The following is a 15,027-nucleotide window of genomic DNA, read 5'->3' on the forward strand; positions in this document are numbered from 1 at the left end:
TGGAGAGGATTCCTTCTATACTTTGGGATTTCTCTACTTTGACTTTTACATTGAGGCAACATTGTTGGTGTTGCACCAATGTTTAATCATCACCAAACAAAGCAGCATAAATAAAGTGTGTTTTTCGGTCCTATCTTTCCAGAGTGGTCCTGGTGACTTTTCTTTTATATCTTTTTTATGGTGTTCTGGTACACACGTGGCTCCTTGTCAATCTGTCGCCCTTACCATCAATAATCTTCTTTCTCCTTCTTGCTGCAACGATCTGCTTATGAAGCCCTTTCCTCTCCACAAGGACATCTCCATAAGGTCCAAGGTTCATTTCTTCAAGTAGCCAGACCTAATCAGCTGCTTTTGAGTACCACTCCATTATGTGCCCATCTCTGGAGACAAGAGGCCTCTCACAGCACACTCAACTCTTGATTCCCTCCTGCTGTTTCTTCTCTTTCTGCAGAACGAGTCCCGAAACATTGAGATGCTGGCCGCGGCCTGCGCTGTTGGGGTTGGCTGTTGCTTTGCTGCTCCTATTGGAGGTAGAATTATTAATATTTTGTTTATTATTATCAATATTATTATTGTTGTTTTGTTGTTATTGCTATTATTATTTTATTTTGTTATTCATTTAATTATAATTGTTGTTTTTTCATTATTGTTGATTTTTTTGTTATTTTTATTATTGGTTGTAATATACATGTTCCTATTTTTATAATTAGGGTTCTTCTTATTATTGTAATGTTTGTGTTACAGTTAAATCGGTAATAGCGCATTATTATGAAACAAAGGAACCAACGGCGGACTCCAAATGCCGCACTTTCCTTTGTGTGTTCCCCAGGTAACATTTTAAGTGTCAGTTGATGGTTGGTGTGCACAATCCGCTCCTGCACCCGCCGTTGTGGGATGCCACCCGCCAGGCAGGAAAACAGAACTGTAAGGACAATGGAGCGATGCACTCCCAAGACGGTATTGCGTTAATAAAGAAGCTCGATCAGTGTCTTCGTTGTATCAATGGTAATTTTTGACAATCTATGTCATTGCTAAAATACATCAGCCAACGCGTTTCGTTCAAGGATTGAACTTCGTCAGGGCTGGAATATCGTTCTCGGCGTGTCAGCTACCCGTACAGCAAGTGTATTATTATATTTTAAGCAATGAAACTATAGGGAACAAAATCTATAGGTAGCTGTACAGTTTTTCCTTTCCTGCCATTGTGTTCTTTGTTGCTGTACTTGCACTGTGTTTAATCGTTTTTTTGGTTGAGTTCCGGGACCCTCTATCGCAGAGGGCTGCAAATCTAGTCCCCCTTAGGTCTTAGGTACCTCTTTGTTGCATCCTAGGATAGTTGAGAACCTGTGTTAACCTCTACACACCCTATGGAATCAAGAGGTACCCCTGAAGTTCACACTGGTCCTATCTTGAAATGCCATTGTTTCATTTTCGATTAATATCGACTGTCCTTCCCTACACAAATTAAATCGTCTGGATCAAATGTTATGTGACGTCATTTTTAAAGCTCACATGCACCATAGTTTCTTGGCTGCTAGCAGTTGAACAGATGAGTTTTTGCCAATTTCCTGAACCGGCCCAGGCAGGATTCCATTCACAGCAGCAGTGGAAAAAGAGAAGCCACCAAAAGTAAGTGTGTTACCTCTAGGTGGGCAAGAAGCCACTGCTGGTTAGATCTTACAGATCGACAAGATTTGTACCACGTGAACTTAAATACCATGGGGCACGTGCATCAACATTGTAAATTGCCAATACCTAATTGTGAATTTCTGAGAATCGCCATTAGGTAATCGCAATTTTCAATGCATGAAACTCAGCGTTTCAGATTGCGATTCCTAGGAGGTCGCAAATCGCTCTACCTCATTAATATTAATGAGGTATATCGAACTTTGCAACCCATAGGAATCGCAGAAAAATCCCAAAGATGGCCAGCTGAGGTCAGCAGACCACCATGTCCATGATTGCTTTTAAATAAAGCAATTTTTATTTGTGATGCTGCCCGTTTTCCTTAAAGGAAAACGAGATGCTTTACAAAAAGTAACATGAAAAGTTTTCTTTTCATTTTTTAAGAGCAGGCAGTGGCCCGTAGGACCACTGCCTGCTCTTGAAAATGCTTTTACAAACATTCACAAAGGAGGGACCCCTTCCCAATTGCGAATGGGTTACCACCTACTTATGCAAATGTTTTGCGACCGCATTCACGGTCACAAAACATTCATGCATACTGTTAGGATTCGGTATTTAGAAGGGACGCCCTTAACACTCCCCTTCCAAATACCGAATCTCAAAGCCCAATTTGCGATTCCGTAACAGGTTACCGAATCGCAATTTGGGTTTGATGCATGTGAAAAGCGTTTTTTGTATTCGCAAACGGGCCGATTCTGAGAATCGGCCCCTTTGCGAATACAAAAATACTTCATGCATGTATCCCCAAATGCCTTGATAAACAACCGCTGTAACATCTAAAAATTGAGGAGATGGGACAGGATCTGAAAACTTCTCAAATTGGACAGGCAGCTGGATTTGGAATCAGTGGGAGATGTTTCAAGATTTTGTTCTGGGTCAAATAAATAGATAGCATCGCCGTAGGCGAATTGAGATTGGACGAGGGAACTCATTACCCAAAGATGATTTTTGTTTTTCAATTAAAAAAAAAATGTGTTTAAGAGCCTTTAATTGGAAAAAAACAAGTGCTCACAATTTTTGCTACCTGAGTTTCCAACTATAGATTAGAGTCAGGATGAATGCCCAAATTAAGAGCCGCTAGTGAGTGAATGACCCGTTCTGGGTGACCAGGAGAGGTTTTCTGGAGCCTTGGCTGTGCAAGGGGTAATACGTACCTCGGTTTTGGTTGGGAAATTAGTGCCATTACAATTTCAGACATCCGCCAGCGAACCACAGACTTGCTGCCATAATCGAGTTCTGAGAAATCCCTGAAAACGCAAAGATAAATCGAGTGTGGTCATATAAATATGGCACAAACTTCATCAAGAAGCCAGATGACACATGTAGATGTTGAACAAAGTTTCGTCCATATCGACCCCTATGGGATACCACATATAAGGTACTTTAGATTTATGTTTAAAAGGGGAAGCATGGCCAAATGGCGCCACTCTGTCAGATAGGATGTCAGCCAACTAAGCACGGTACCAGTCACACCAGAATTATTGGGTTTGCTGGAGAAGATGGTATGGTCAATGGTGTCAAAGGCCGTAGAGCAGTCCAAAAGGACCAAGACCCCACAAGCCCAGTCTCCAAAGGTCATCAGTAACTGAGTCCAACCCTTGTTCTCTGCTTCTGCCTGGGCAGAAAGCCCCCATTTGGATTAATCAAATATGGCATTTTCTTCCACACGTCTCCGAAGTTGAAAGAAAGCTAGTTTCTTTAATAGCTTGCCCAATATGGTAGGAGGGGTTTGGGTCTGAAATTATTTTATATCCCAAGGACTTAAAGATGGCGTTTGTAGAAGTGGTTTGACAGTGGGTTTCCAAATGTCAAAAAGGGAAACCTTAATTTGTATTTTTTTTTAATTATCTGTGTGCCTGGCCTCCACAGTCTTTTTGGTATGGTCTACTGTCTGCACCCTCCTCTCGTAGGAGGGTAACTGTGCTCCTGTAAGGGTTTTGATGGCATATCCTAAAGGATTCTTGAAGTTATGGTTGTTTTTTAACTCCAAGGATGCACCAGCTCTCACTGGCACTGAGCTGCTATTCAACTTGCTGTAGACTGGACTTCTAAGTAGGGCTCCCGGTTTTATGGTATTTTTTTTTAACATTTCCGTATGTATTTATCCATATTTATTTTGTGTCGACTATCTGTATTTATCCATATTTATTATGGGTTTTGTGAAAAAATAAAGCCAAAACTGGTATATTTCCACATTTATTTAACCAATAAATATACAGTCATGTTTGAATACCTGCCAGGTTTCAGTGATCCAAACACCTGCAGAAGATAAAGCAATGCACTTATATAAAAATATATGAAAATTTCAGCATCAGCCTTGTGCATATCTACTGTTGTTTAAGCCTCTTTACTAGAATCCCTTTCTTTTTTAAACCCCTTACCTATCAATCCACACAGTACTTGGCTTGGCTGTCATGGCAAAGTGTATTTAGGATCACTCAAAAAGCACCCAATTTCCGTTTTTATCCACATTTAAAAATAAATACAGAAAATAAAATAAATGGTTTTCTGTCTGTATCTGGAAAAATTAGTAAAAACTGAAAACAGGGAGACTTACTTCTAAGCAGGATTCCCTACTTCAGCAACTGTAAGATCTACATCAACTCAGATCTGCCTGGACCCTACTGGAATGCATCCCAAAGTGACTAAGCCTGCTGTTCTTCCGAACCTCTGCTGGCCTCCCCTGCTTCTGACCTTGCCTGTCTGGAAGATTTTAACCAATTTAATGTGTCCAGAGTTCATGGACGCGGACCTGTTGCGCCAAGAAGTCCTATGTACCGCTCACTATAGACCAAATAAGGGATGCCCAAGAATCATCTACAAAGGAGCAGGTGAGCTGAGTGGTGACTCCAGCTGATGAGCACACTAACTCCCCATGAAAAGGTTGCTTGGTGAGGTTTATGGGGTCCACACTCGCCTTTCGTTGGCGCGGTCTAGACTTCTTCTGGTGAGGTGTAGTAACCGGCTTAGCAGCAACGTTTGTCCCACTTTTAAGGAATTATCAACAATATTAAAATACAGATTTCTATGGAATAATCTACCTAATTAGTTCAGATGTATCTTCTCCTGCATAAATCAATGGCTATAGTTTTATCCTCCTATTTCTGGTAACGCTAGGCTCTGTTATGTTTCTTTATTTGAGGGAAGTACTGCCTAAAAAGGCTTCCCTGTGCTGAAAAGAAGAGTACAGGGGAACCAAGCTTTACGACTGGGAAACTACAAGAATAGAAAGATTTTCAACGTCTTATCCAAACGAAGGTAGCTTTCAATTTTCCTAAAATTGTAAGCCACAATTTTGGCATCAAGTACTGGAGAAAATGTCTGCCGATATGTTCTATCTGTAGTCAAAGGTGTGAATGATGGGCTGTTTTTCTGATTTCCAGGTTGCAGGCATGGGTACGAATGTACCTTTTCCTGCTGCAAGCCAGAAAGCACACCAGGGCTTCACAAAGGGACTTAAAAGAGCTCTCTCTCCACCCTCATTTTAGACTATTCCAGACTGTCGGAGAAGTCGGTTCTGGAAAGCATATGTGCATTTGTGTTGTTCATGTCTACCATGTTTACAGTTCTAGGACACTTTTGGAGTCTGGGCGCCTGGCGACGGTCTGGGATTTTAGCATCGGTCTCCTGATTGTCCTCTTCAAAGTGCGTTCACCATTTTCTAGAAGATTGAGCACGTCTGCTGTATCCGAATAGCTGGGGGGAATGTTCCACAGTGGTGGACTCCGTTTCTGGATACCCTCTCGGGTGATTAGCCGCGCCTTATAAATCCTGATTGATGAATTGTTTTCCAAATGATCTCTTGTGACGTTCTTCACTTTTCACTCTGAATTCCCCAAATTTGCTCTTAGAGGCAGGATCAAAAGGACGAAATGGTCTCCCTACTAGTCAGTGATTGGTCTGTCAGCTATGAAGTCTACACCTGCTGGAAGGAAACATTAGGTATAGTTTGTGGTGAAAGACTCTATGCAAATATCACTCCTCTCTCATGATCTGGGTTGCCAGGGATTTCCGAGGGTAATACCTAGATCCGTTCGACTAAAGCCTTGGAGTACAGAAGACGATTGGTGAATTTTATGGACACTGGGACTAGAGATTTTGACTTTAGTTATTGAATCATACCTGTACACAAGACTTGGGCTTAGTGTTATGTGACATAATTTGCTGGCATAGTTTAAGGGGTGCCTGAGCAACCTAAGGAAGGACACCCTGTGCTTGTTTGTATAAATTCAGATAGCAAGATGTCAGAACTTCAGCCCAACCAACTTTACTACTACTACTCCTATTTCTCCTCCTCTTCATTTTTTTGTTTGATCTGTTTATTAGATTTTTTACTTACATAGTACAGTTGACAAGCATATTCATTTCCATATGGAACCAGTAGGCAGTCTACGAGACAGACATAGCACCGCAATGACATGAGTACCTATCTATCTTCAGTTCTTGTTTACAGCATTTATAATACCCCAAGCTTCTCATACAGTTAAAGACACTTCCGAATAGTAGTTTTTCCTGGTTGCAATACAATATAAACGTACTTTGCGTGTACATATTGATTACATATATACAACTCGTATGGCTTCACTCCACCATGTCACATCAATTAGCTAATCAACCTTATTGATAACATTAAACCAATAACACAACCAAAAAGAGGGGTAAGGGAAGAAAGCAGGATCCTCATATAGGTGGGTAAAGATCAGTGCAGAAAAGTGCCATTTATACAATCATACATTTGGATATTTTATCTACATAAAATTAGTAAATGGCGGTTTGAGGTATATATGCAACATATCATACTGTCCAGGTCACAATTCGGGCTTCTCCTCCTCTTCATTGTGTGGTTGATAAAAGCCATTGCAAAAAAATATAACGGATATTCAAATAATCCTGATAAAAAAGTTTCGAAGAAGAATAAAATAGAATACCGATTGACTTTGTCCATACCCGCAGTTCAGTTCTGCATTTTTTTGCATTGAGACAGTTGCGAACAACTTCGCTAAAATTACTTTAGACATTTTCAGAAAGCCACGGTGTGGTGTTGTTGCTACTTGCGTGCAGCAGAATGGTCTAAAGCCATCATGGTTGTGAGGTAAGGATGGAATTATATGTATGTAATGATGGCGGTTCCATGGATGGCAGTTGAAGTTGATGGTGTTGCACAGAGGGAGTGGTTTTCGCTCTGTGCGGTGTTAGTAAGAAAGGCGGTTACTTACCAAAGTGACGTTGCATCTTCGCTACAAATTGGCAACAAACTCAACTCTGTGGAGTCCCTGACTGGCAGTGCAGGGTTTATCCGAAGGAACAACATAGTTAAGAGCGGTTGTTGGGCGGGATAGACAACAGTGAAGGTTTCCAGAGGAGGATCATAGGAGCTTGCTACAGTTCACGGCAAGGGATTGAAGGGCTGTTTACAGTGAAACGTATGGAGAGGCATCTCTTTCAAGATGGTACAGGGTGCTGTCTGCAGCGAGGAGCGGCAGGACGCGCTATACGGCAACTATATGCCAAAGTGCCATTGCATCTCCACTACATACTGGCGAGTTGCATGTCCGATGGGTTGAAACGTGGCTTTAATCCTGAAGAGCAGAATCTGATCTTTAATTGTCTGAATGACGGAAATAAAGTTTGATTTGTTCTTTCGTCGCGAAGCTGTGCCTACAGCAAAGTACATGGACCAGTGATTCCTTCCAGTAAGGACAAAAACGACAGATTTTAAGGGGGCGAGCCTATTTCCTTATTTGTTTTAGCTCACCTAGGTCAAATAGTCCAATACTCAATCCCGCAAGATCACATTTCAATTTGTCTTCTTCAAATAGGGTTGCACTGAGTCTTGGACATAAGGATTCAGTTACGTAGGGACATGCTTGAAAGGGAGACGGCATCATGTGGCTTTAATTAGAAACCTGTTAAATTGCACGCTAGTTGGTAAGGGCTGCGACAATTTGATGTTATGAGAAATTTCAAGGAGGGCTTTTGCTAAGAGTATTTTGCAGTAGCTGCTGACTTTTTTTGCTTTGTTCTCACAGACAACATTGCCACATTGCTCCTGGTCTGCAGGGCACCATGTTTCCTTTACAGGGTTTTGATTTCAAAGCCTAAAGCGTTCTAAAATGGACAAACTCCTTCATTCGATCTAGTAATGCACTTGACAGCAATGATTCGGAGAGGTCTTCTAGTGGGTGAGCTTTGGAGTTCAGAAGCTGGCGAGCTAAGTCCTAATCTCAGCGTTGGTGCTTGACTTAAAATTGTGTTATTGTGGGCAAATCACTTAACCTGCCTTTGCCTAGAATTGTAACTGTGAAACATAACGGTGCTGTAAAAATGTAGCATAGCACAACCATGTAATTCTGTACTTCAAGATCTTGTATTGACTCCCATCAATGTACAGCGCCCCTTTGCTCTCGTGTTGGGTTCACGGTAATTCAGTGACAAAATGGTGTAAGCGACTAGGCCTATGGAGAATATAGTGATGGCTCTAGCTGTGTTTTTTTCTGTTTATGCTACCAAACAGTTGTGAAGTTATTGTTTCCTGTCACAATTGAACTTTGAGCCATCATGAAATAGATGAAAGATATTGGAACCAGTTTCAAAATATCTCTCAACCAATGCCCTGACATCTGAACTTCTCCTTGAACCCTGCCTCCGAGTTATCGAAACAGAGTGGAATCTACAGATACTTTCAGAGTCCATATTCGAATCATGTTCAGAACGACAAGACGCGTAAAGTGCCAAATTCAAAACCTATCTTCAATCAAATAATACATATTCCTGTTTTATGTTCAATAAGGCAATTCTATATTACAGAATGACCAGAAGGTGGTTTGTAAAAGTAGGAAGCTCGGTTTCCCTTCTGGTACCCAAACAGGACGATAACCAGACAAACACGCAGTTCATTCCGTATTCAATGACACAGAGCGAATGTAAAAAATCTGCATCAGTGGGAAAGTTCTCAATCGAAACAAGAAGGACTCAAAGGGAAAAAAATTCCTGTAGTGAAGAACATATTCCAAGAATTCAGCTTGGTGCTCTGAGACCACTAGCCTGTTCCGAGCTAATTTTATATTCAGTACTAAAAGGAAAACTACAAAAAAAATAAAAAAATGCGCCAACTCCAACCTGAAGGCATGCCGCTAACTGATCAATTATTCATCCCCGCATAACACATTCTCTATAAATTATGCAAACATAAAATAGCCGAGCTTAAATTTTAAGTTGCACCGCTCTCCCAATTCTCTGAAGAGCGGCAGCCGCTCTGGATCCCTTTTTCGTTTCTCTCATTAGTGGCGGAAAGGAATGGGCCGGCTGGATGGCCCTGACATTTCTTATGTGCGTCAAATTCTGTGTTTCAATGTTCCTTCCTGTGACCCAGTCCCTGTTCGCCACATGATCAATGGAATTTTAGATCTTACCCTAGAATCCCAAAAGCAAAACAAATTTAGTATCACAGGCGATGAGATCTTCACCTGTTTTCAAAATTATTCCTCCTGCAGAGGATTTCTCTGATTAATTCAGGATATGTCTTTGCAACAGAATCATTGCAGAACACCTTATGTTGTGTCTTTCGCTTCCCATTCCAAGTCTCGGAAGAATGAAAATAGCATATCTTTACATTATGCTTCTATTTTTCACTGGTCTCTCATTAGCTGCATACAACACTGCAGGCTCCAGGTGTGTGCATTGTATATTTTTCCTGTCACCCACCCTAATTCCCTCCTCTCTGATTTAGGGCCATATGTAAGAAAAACACGTTTTTCGATTCTCAAATTGCGATTTTTAGGGAATCGCAAATAGAGAATCGCAAAATGCAATGTATGTAGGATTTACTAAATATTTTGTGAATCCTACATATTCCTTATTTGCAAATCGCAAATTGAGATTCGCAAATAAGGAATACCTTCCCATTCATCCCTATGGGCTAGAAGGCCCATTGGAATGAATGGGAAGACATTCTCAATTTGCGAATCCCAATTAGAGAATCGCAAATTGAGAATGCAATTTCAAGGTTGCAAGGGTGTTAATAGGACACCCTGTTGCACCCCTGAAATAAGCATGTGGGCACATGTGGCGCACATACATGCCCTAAGGGCATGTATGTGCGCCACATGGCACTTTGAAAAATGCAAAAAAGTGCATTTTTCAAAGGTATCGCAAATTACCGCCAACCTGAGGTTGGTGGTAATTCGCGATTCCTTAAGACAAAATCACACAACTTGGGTGCTTCTTACACACTGCCTAAATTGCAATTTGTCTTCTTACATATGGCCCTTAATGCTCTAATTGACCCAGATCAAGATAGTGTATAAATGTTTTGATCAATAAACTTTGCCTTGTTCATTTTGCAAATCACAGCAGTGAACTTGTTTTTCTGCCTCACGTTCACACCTTTAAATTAATTTGCCAATAGATGTATGAAAAATATTTTCAGTGGAATTCCTTTCTATCTGCAACCCTGGCTAATACAATCCTCATTTTGCCTCCAAAATATGTCCAAAACTCTCCTTGGTAATCTGAGCCTGTAGAAGTGTGCCATCTTTGTTCATTCAGATTTGTATATTCAAAAGTATGTGCTTCATCACATAAGTGCATGTGTTTTACTTTGTAAAATGAAGGCTGCATATCCTTCCTCTTCATCAGTAATGGGTGCTCACAATTTTCTAGGTTTTCTTCTTTGTGGAGCACCGTCAATAGTTCTTGGCCTAATCTGGGTGCCACCTTTCTTTGAAAAGGATTTACAGCCACCATATCAGCATAGATGTGCAGTAAATTGGGCTCTCATAGCTGAGAATTAAAAAAGCATTTTTGAAGGAAGCTGACAACTGCTGACAAGTGTGGCTCAATGATTAGAGCGGCAGACCCTGATGCAGAGGTCTAGCCCGGGACCAGGGTTCAATTCCCCACCTCGGCAGGTCTTGGGCTCAAAATTCCTCGGACCTTATAATTCTCGCCTCGTGGCCTATTCCAATCATGGAGTCCCACTCTGCAACTCTGGGCAATAGATTGCTTAATCTCCACAACGGCCCCCACAATGCTAAGGATGCCTGGCCTCCACCTTGGGGGTGCCCAGGAGTGGACGCCTCACAGGGAAAGCCAGAATGGGTTCCACAGCGGTATTCATACAAGCGCCTTGAGACCCTTGCGGGTGAGTAGTGCGCTATACAAGTATCAATTTACATTTTACATTACATATCATTACATAATGTACTTAAAATAGCAGTGTGTTGTCTGCCATTGCATACATCTAAAAGGTGCTTCATTGGTCAAGCAAGATTCAACCCATTCACAAATATGGTAGCTCGTTGGCTTAATTTCCATAAAGATGCTCAGCTGTGAGTCATATGAACATGGTACAACTGAAGTAAGTTTTCTCATCCCTGGTTCTAGGCAGAGTGGTACTCCAAGTGCTGAATGGCAGATCAGGCACACTGCCCCTGTTGGAGTCACAGCACATCCTTTAATTTGGTGTAACCAGTGCAGCCACGAACAAGCGCCTAGACTCGGAAGATCTCATTCGTAAAAGGGGAATAGGTAGTTTGAAGCAGCTGGTCTGCCTTTTATTTATTTATTTATTTTGGAATTTTGTAAAGCGCTTGGTTACGCGCTCCGGCGTGTCCCTGCGCTGAGAGGGAGCCTGTGAGAGGGATAGGAAGTTACAGCAGTGCTAGGCGGAAAAGGTGGGTTTTGAGGGCTTTACGAAATTTGGTCTCAGAGGGTTCGAGGCGCAGTTCAGCTGGGAGCAGGTTCCAATGTTTGGCTGCAAGGAGCCTGAAAGATCTGCCCCCCATCCGAGCTTTATGGATTCTGGGGACAACAGCCAGACCCATGCCAGAGGATCTAAGCATCCGCTCTGGTCTATAGGGGGTGATGAGGCTGTTCAAAGGGCCGGGTGCTCTACCTCCAAAGATGCGATGGCACATGCATAAAGCTTTGAAGGTAATCCTTTCACGGATCGGAAGCAAGTGGAGGGACCTCAAGGCGGCTTTAGAGGGTGCTCTCCTAGGAAGCCCAGCACCATCCGGGCTGTGGCGTTTTGCAGTACTTGGAGACGGTTGAGACTTTTAGCCGTAATACCCAGATATATTAGGTTGGCATAATCAAGTCTTGATGTAACCAAGGCATGCACTGCAGACTGACCACCCTGACTCCCTTTCAAGTGAGTGCAAGGAACCCGCTGCCGAAGGGAATCAAATGTGACTGCTCCAGCCTGCAAGAAGATCCCTGTGGAGTTCCTGGGACCATCTTTACACCCGCTTAGTGGACTGCCTCTGGGGTGTGCTGACCGTGCACCCAGTCAAGGTGCCTCCCTGTATTATTCTAACCTCTGGGTCTCTACCTGTAATGTGACAAAATAGGTGCCGGGCCTCTCGTCGGGAGGTAGCTTGCACCAGCCCATTGCTCCTATTAGCGCCGCCTATAACAGAACTAACTGCTAACCATGAAACCCTAAAAGTGGTTAGAGGATGTGGCGTAATGTCCTGAGATGCAAACTTTGGAGCAGGTTCCAGTCTCGGCGTGGGCTTAACATCCTGTGATTCTGGGCAAATTGCGTAATCTTCCCGTGCCTACAAAAAATGAATGTGTCCTTAACTGGTGCTCATCAAAGCGCGTCAATACCTTTGGGGCGGAGCTATAAGCGTTGGTGTTGACGATTAAGTGCTGGTGCCCAACATTGGCTCCAATTAAGCACTGCATAGGAGCAAAGGGTTCCCTCATTCGCATGGGGTATAGCAACATACAAATGCGGGAACACCCCTTTGTTATCGTGCTGGTGCGATCTGTACTATAGACATCTGAGGAGCCTTCTGTAATAAAGTGTCCAGAAGCGTAGAAAGGAGGCAGAAATGCCCATTGCACCCCTGGGGCACTTTGCATCAATGGGCCCAAGGTGAGTTACTGAATGTTAAGAAGTAATTCGGAAAAGACCATATGCAGCAATGAGGGCCACGCCAAGACACACTACTGCTAGATTCAAACGGCAGAGGGACAAGAAGCGTGGTGAGGTACTGGAGTACAATATGAGACAAGAAAGCAATGAGGAGATATTTTATTTGGGTATCAAGGAACACTTCTGCTAAGCAAGTGCACATCACTAGGCATTAAAAAGTCAGCATGTGGAACATTTTGTTTATGAATTCTTATCAAGTTTTGGGGGACACAGTTGCTAATGAGTTGCCCTACAGAGCAGACTGACCATTGTTACAAGTTGGGCAGAATATGGTGGTGTATTTCAATACCATAAACCCAGCATATGGTATTTAACACTTGTGGTAAATACCTTCTAATATGACCTTTCGCCTTCAACATTAGGCGTATCATACAGAATCGGTATTTAACACACGAAATAATGCATGTTTTGCCTTTAAATGTAGAGGTACTTGTATAGCGCATGACTAACCGGAGGCCTCTTGGCGCTTGTACGAATACCGCTGAGGAACCCTTCCTGGCCTTTCCCTGTGAATAGCCCACTCCTGGGCACCCCCACGGTGAAGCCAGGCACCCTAGCGTTGTTGGGGCCGTTGTGGAGATTAAGCAAGCTATTGCCCAGAGTTGCAGAGTGGGACTCCATGATTGGAATAGGCACCGAGGTGAGAATTATCAGGTCAGAGGAGATTGAGCCCAAGACCCGCCGAGGCGGGAATTGAACCCTGGTCCCGGGCCAGACCGCTGCATCAGGGTCTGCCGCTCTAACGTGTGTGTGTGTGTGTGTGTTTTTTTGATACTTGTATAGCACAGACCTAGCAGGAATGCGACAGAGCTCTGAACTAAGGACAAGAGTATGGTTCAGATTGCTTGTAATGAGAGAGGTAATGGGTAGTACGGGTGGGTGTGTAATGCTCCTTGTTGAAGGTATGTGTCCCCCACAAAGGGACATGGATCCTGACGCTTGCTACATGTCTAAGCTCCCTTGCATTTATTACGGGGCACTGACTCCTGCAATGCTTGTCTGTGCAATGCTATTAAAGTCCTATGCTCCTAAGTCATTCTCTGTTGTCTGCACTTTTTCCCACTTCTCCAGGCGTCCTCTTCAGCATTGAGGTCACATCCACCTTTTTTGCTGTAAGGAATTATTGGCGTGGCTTCTTCGCAGCAACGTTCAGCGCTTTTATCTTCCGCGTGCTGGCCGTGTGGAATCGCGATGAAGGTATACAGCTATTTTTTACGTCCATATATATTTTACCATCTCTGTAAGATTACTACAGGACATGGGATGTTCCAAAAGATATTACAGAGGAGAGTGAATGTGGGACAAGACATCTAAGTGGGAGGAGGTGTTCTCCAGAGCAGGATTTTGTGACTTGAGGAATTGTCTCAGTGGAGAGGTCTTCCTTGGTATAAGAAAATCTGAGAAGAGCTGGCAGTGGGAGAATCATTACCAGGTGTGAACAATATGATGGAGCATGAAGGGTAAGGATGATAGCCTGAGGGGTAAGACCACCCAGCAGGACAGTGAGCCTTGGGTGGGGATAAAGGCTTCAGTTGGAAGCCGAAAGCCCTACGGTAGAGCCCTAAGAAGGGAATGGAGCATCGAAGGGAGGAGGTCTGTCTGGGAAGAGGGAGATTCAGTGTGGGAAAGACTTTCAAGGGAGGGAACATTCTAAAGGTGAGGCCTTATGGGATCTCGGAAGTGATTTCTCGCAGAGATAACTTATTGAGAAACGCGGCATGAGAGGGTAGATTAGGATCTGGAGGGAGAGCTTTGATGCTGAGACCTTCGACAATCTGATGCCTCATAGCTGACTACATATTGTGTTGATAGAGGCCTCATGCCTCGAGTCTGGGTGGGGGCGCACTGTATGACTGGGGAGCATGAGAATTTTAAGGGCATCTTTACGATGATGGTGTAGTGAGGGCAGAAGCCCTGCAGGGTAGCGTGTGTGAACGATCGAAGGCACACATTAACAAGGGAGGGCAGAAGGACTAGTAGTAAATTAAAGAAGTGGTGCAATAGAAAGAGGACAAGGAGGCTTTTCAAGGTTGATCTGATTGCCAGTAGTCATCCTCTTTCATATTTGGGTCTTGTGAAGCCTCATCCATAGACAGGTTTTCTCTGCCTGGTAACATTCCTCAAAGAACTACTAATTTTTGTCTTTCAGAGACCATTACAGCTTTATTCAAAACCCGATTCCGTCTGGACTTCCCGTTTGACCTGCAGGAGCTGCCCGCCTTTGCTGTGATTGGGTGAGAGGTGTAGCTACTCTTGATGACATCACCAGAAAATCACAACAAACTGATGATGAGCCCCCACCAGAACACAGGAGAGTGCCTATGCACGTGGGTCAATTCACCGTAAAACGTAGAGCATTCCGAGTCTTATACAGCCATCAATAATATGGATGTATC

At 43.2% G+C, this 15,027-nt stretch overlaps 1 protein-coding gene across 3 annotated transcripts in view; it reads left to right on the plus strand.

Moving 5' to 3' along the window:
- Positions 1-15,027, plus strand: part of CLCN2 (chloride voltage-gated channel 2) — a 532,043-nt gene that overhangs the window by 339,726 nt on the left and 177,290 nt on the right. For all 3 annotated transcript variants that reach the window (XM_086944441.1, XM_086944443.1, XM_086944442.1), the window contains exons 7-9: positions 452-530; positions 13,703-13,828; positions 14,781-14,865. In XM_086944441.1, the coding sequence (XP_086800567.1) occupies positions 452-530; positions 13,703-13,828; positions 14,781-14,865 (290 nt within the window). The remainder of the gene's footprint in view (positions 1-451; positions 531-13,702; positions 13,829-14,780; positions 14,866-15,027) is intronic.

The sequence above is a fragment of the Lissotriton vulgaris genome, chromosome 11 (assembly GCF_964263255.1).
Source record: "Lissotriton vulgaris chromosome 11, aLisVul1.2, whole genome shotgun sequence".
Taxonomy (NCBI): Eukaryota; Metazoa; Chordata; class Amphibia; order Caudata; family Salamandridae; genus Lissotriton; species Lissotriton vulgaris.